This window comes from Camelina sativa, chromosome 14 (assembly GCF_000633955.1).
Source record: "Camelina sativa cultivar DH55 chromosome 14, Cs, whole genome shotgun sequence".
In the NCBI taxonomy this organism is placed as follows: Eukaryota; Viridiplantae; Streptophyta; class Magnoliopsida; order Brassicales; family Brassicaceae; genus Camelina; species Camelina sativa.
In genome coordinates, this window is record NC_025698.1 from 24390669 (window position 1) to 24395008 (window position 4340).

At 32.1% G+C, this 4340-nt stretch overlaps 1 protein-coding gene across 11 annotated transcripts; it reads left to right on the forward strand.

Annotated features, from left to right (window-relative positions):
- On the forward strand, positions 292-2804 carry LOC104742331 (nucleolar protein 56-like). Of its 11 annotated transcripts, none has more exons than XM_010463332.2 (8): positions 294-479; positions 616-746; positions 850-1035; positions 1146-1421; positions 1795-1860; positions 1939-2096; positions 2187-2192; positions 2331-2804. In XM_010463332.2, exons 4-8 carry the CDS (start codon positions 1368-1370, stop codon positions 2350-2352), a joined length of 306 nt encoding a protein of 101 aa, XP_010461634.1. In that variant the 5' UTR covers positions 294-479; positions 616-746; positions 850-1035; positions 1146-1367; the 3' UTR covers positions 2353-2804. The 11 variants fall into 11 exon arrangements, 5 of the variants coding, with proteins under 5 accessions (XP_010461634.1, XP_010461633.1, XP_010461631.1 ...); XR_002035010.1 differs by having other exon boundaries at positions 310-479; positions 1146-1192; positions 1359-1421; positions 1795-1813; positions 2187-2804; XR_760504.2 differs by having other exon boundaries at positions 311-479; positions 1146-1192; positions 1339-1421; positions 2187-2804.

Here is a 4340-nt window from a genome sequence, read left to right on the forward strand (position 1 = left end):
ACTTACATTATTAAAATAAAAATATTACTAATATGTTACTACTATATATTAATATTACGAAAGAATTACTCAAATGTTATCCAAAAGTTGGTTTATTACTCATATCTATAAATCATCTAAATATTACTCAAATATTTAGTGTTCTAGATGTAATTATAATTTACCCCTTAAATTTAATTTTTCGATTTTAGTGAAAAAAAAAAAAAGTAAAAAAAAAATATATATATAAATCAACAAATTAAAATAAACATCATTTTCGATTCTCTACGTCAGAACAACGCTTACTAAATTTTTTGTGGATTCCCTTTAGTAAAAAAAACAAAAAGAACAAAACCCTTGGCCAAAAAAATAGAAAAAACACTTAAGCCAAAAAAAACTTTTCGTGTTTCCCCTTCAGCATTATACTCTCTGTACATCGTCTTCTTCGTCTTTGATAATATGAAAAAGAAGTCCTTAGCCTTGTGATTCCAATTTCCGAGGTATAGTTTGAGGTTTAGGTTGAATTTTTTTGTTTCTGGGTTCAGGTTTGTATCGATTTAGGGTTCTTCCATGTCGACTAATAACCCCTTTTCGATTATTTTTCTCTTGTATTGATTTTAGGGTTTTTTTAATTAGGTATCTAATCTTTCTTCTTCCTCTTCTTCTTCTGGGCCTTCGCTAGACCCCAAAATCGAACAAAACAAACCCTAGATCATCAATTGGAGAGAGAGATGGTAGCTCTTCGTCGGCGATTCTTTCAAACGGCGGTGGCTAAACTTTCACTGATCTCTTCATCTATGTAACATTTTGTACGTCTTCTCTCTCTTTTTCTTCTGCTTCGGCTTACGGCTCTGTCTCTGTATTTCTCAGCTCTATCTTGAGGAGAAGAGATTGACTAAAGAGGAGAAGAGATTCGAATCTCACGAGTTTCAAAATCAGAACCTGAATCCCTTAGACGAGATTCACATGGAGACGATGGAGCCGACGGAAAAGAAAGAGAAGGAAGTCGCAATCAAAACCTGCTTATCCTACTCCTCCTAATCAACCGGAGTTCAGGTCAGATTTCATGGTAGTTGTGATGTATTGGACTTTGTATTCGATACTGAATTTTCACTTTTTTTTCTATCCTATATTATTCACTTCTCCTTCTCTTGTCTTGATTATAGGTTATGGAGGAGGTTACTTAGATCTCTATCGGTGATTCATTGTGGAGGTTTGATTGACCGTTTTCACCTGTTTCCTTTGTTGGGTTTTTGTCCCTTCTTCCTTCAATTCTTATTTCTTAATCCCTTAACCCGATTTTTATTTTTTTTTGTATAAGTGATAACTCTCTCTTATTTTTACATGGTTTCGATTTAGATTCTAGGTTTTTGTTTCAGGTAGCAATTATGGTAATATTGATATTCGTTTATGAACGAAAAAGTTGGCATGTGTTAAGACTTGTAAGTATCTCTTTCTCTCCATGGTCTTCTTTTGGCAACTCATTCATTTTCTGTTTGCAGTTGTGTTCATTTTCATACAAAATGTAAAACTCATTTTCATAGGTTCTCATACTGTACTCAAGGCTTGTTTGAAGTGAACTGCTAATGTCTATGTCTTTAGTGAAATTCATAACTTAGTTCCTGCTGAGTTAGTTTCTGTATAGCATGACTAATGTATGTTTTATTCTGATGCTTAGTTTCTACATTAATTACGAGTGTCTAGCCTTATCTCTCTTGTTATGAGTCTTACATTCTGTATATACCCTTGACACGATCAGCTAAAACATTGGTCAAGTGTCTGATTACAAGCTTGTTTTGTTTGGTTAATTAACAGAAAAGGAAGGTACCACAAGGTGAGAAGCCAGAACCAGTGAGAACCCACATGAGGAACATGATCATTGTATTTAAAGGCCTTCTCTTGTCTTTTTTGTTTGTAACCTCTGGTTTGTGTTCTCATAAACGTTTTCTATTTATGTAGCCTGGTGATCTTGAAAAATCTCAGCTTGGATTAGCTTATAGCTACAGCAGAGCCAAGGTGAAGTTCAGTGTTAACCGAGTGGATAACATGGTTATTCAAGCTATTTTCCTCCTTGACACCCTTGACAAGGATATCAATTCCTTTGCCATGAGAGTCAGGTTTGTTTTGTGCTTTTCCCTTTCAGATTCTGTGTTGCAATTTACCTTTGAGAAATATTGGTAGCTGAACTGTTTACAATGTTCTTACAGGGAATGGTATTCGTGGCACTTCCCCGAGCTAGTGAAGATAGTTAATGACAACTATCTTTACGCCCGTGTTTTTTTTATAGCAATGAATAAATGTGTTTTTAGTATCAATTGTTCTGAGACGGTTATTTTCTTACTTGTTGACAGGCCAGGATTTATCACCAGTTGACCTGATCAACGTACAGACCTTTGCTCAGAGAGTTATGGATCTTGCTGACTACAGGAAGAAGCTATAGGAAGAAGCTAACGTACAGACCTAATTTGGCAACTTTGATTGGAGAAATGGAAGGATGTCTCAGCAAAGAAAAGCAAGAAGAAGAAGGCAAAGGGTGAAGAAGAAGAAGAAGAAGAAGAGGTGGTGGCAATGGAAGAGGACAAGTCAGAGAAAAAGAAGAAGAAAGAAAAGAGGAAGATGGAGACAGCAGAGGAGAATGAAAAATCATAGAAGAAGAAAAAGAAAGAGTAAAGCTGGAGGATAAGAGGAACATGCTAGTTGTGCTTGTATAGAGTATGTATAAAACTCTAAATTAATTAAGAAACACAGCTTATACAAATTGCCATCTTTCTATATAACATTGAATTGAGGCGCCATATGATAGATATCTCTGTGAATTGAGGCCATATGATACATATCTCTTTGTAATTAATATTGATAAATATTAAGTAAACATATATGTTACGGCTGAGTTATGTACTTGGTACGGCTGCGTTTGGTCTTTCGTGTCGTGCCTCGATATTACAAAAAGTGTTGTTGGGAAAACCCAACAATAATTCTGTGCCTGCTCAGATTCACACATGTAATAAATTTATAAAGTTAGTTTTTTCACAATATATTATACAAAATAGTTAAAAAATTGAACTCAAAATTCGAATAAAAAATAAAAAAAATTCTGAAGAAGTGACTAAGTGATGGCTGAGTTATTGACTTACACGGCTGACTTATGAAATATTTGTAAATTTATATTATTATAACTCAATATTTAAATGTACAATTGAAATATGAATATTACAATTATTATAACCAATAAAAAGTAATAATTATAGAGAAAGATTGATTTTTACACATTTTCACCAGAATGTGTTAAACATACAACACATGACGTTTAGGGGTTAGGGTTGGGTTTAGGGTTTGAGATGTAGGGTTCAGATGAGTAACATTATTTGTTTTTTGGTTTTGGTTCTAATGTGTTTTAACGTGTTTGGTTTAAGGTGGTAATATGGATATAATAATATTATTACCATTTGAATATTTTTTTTAAAAAATCAAAATTTTCTTTGGTTATTTCCGGTTATGGGTCGGTTAGATTAATATATAACCATAAATAACTCAAAATATATTGTAATTAAGTAGATTAGCCTAATATAACCGAAAGTAAGCCGAATATAACCGAAATTAACCAAACATACCAATTCAAAAATACCAAATTGGAAAAATTATTTTTTTTTGGTTCGGTTCGGTTTGGTCGGTTATTTAGTCATTCTAATTTGAGGGTTGGCTGAGTTATGGTAAAGTTATGGCTGAGTTATGCAACTGATATATTAATTTATTATATACTTTCTCAAGAATACAAAAAGTGTTGTTGGGGAGACGCAAACAATAATTATGTTTATTGTTAAGAACCACACGCATAATAAATGAGATTTTAACGATTTTTATTTAAAAGGTATTCAAAATTTGAATTTGAATTTTTAATTTTTTTTAATAAAAGTATTTCTCAAACAATTGACTGATATGGCTGAGTTATCAACATAAACGGCTGACTTATGAAATATTTGTAAATTAGAATTATTATAACTCAAAATTAAAATATAGAATGAAAAAATGAATAATACAATCATTATAAGCAATAAAAAGTAATAATTATAGACAAAGATTGATTTTTACACACTTTGATCAAAATGTGTAAAACATTCAAAACATGACATTTAGGGGTTAGGGTTAGGGTTTGAGGTTTAGGGTTTGAGGTTTAGGGTTCATATTTCCAATATTATGGGTTTTAATATAACAGTTTGGTTTTGGTTATATTGTGTTTGGTTTAAGGTGGTAATTTGGAATACTAATATGATAACCATTTGAAAATTTAAAAAATTTCGAAATTACTTTTTGGTTGTTTTCGGTTATGGGTCGGCTAGATGAATATATAATCATAAAAAATC

Excerpts from the sequence above, each read along its gene's own strand:
- LOC104742331 (XM_010463329.2), top strand. The coding sequence starts at position 1,368 with ATGGTAATATTGATATTCGTTTATGAACGAAAAAGTTGGCATGTGTTA. Across the intron at positions 1,422-1,794 it reads GTTGGCATGTGTTAAGACTT|AAAAGGAAGGTACCACAAGG; the intron begins GTAAGTATCTCT and ends GTTAATTAACAG. Across the intron at positions 2,097-2,186 it reads TCCTTTGCCATGAGAGTCAG|GGAATGGTATTCGTGGCACT; the intron begins GTTTGTTTTGTG and ends ATGTTCTTACAG.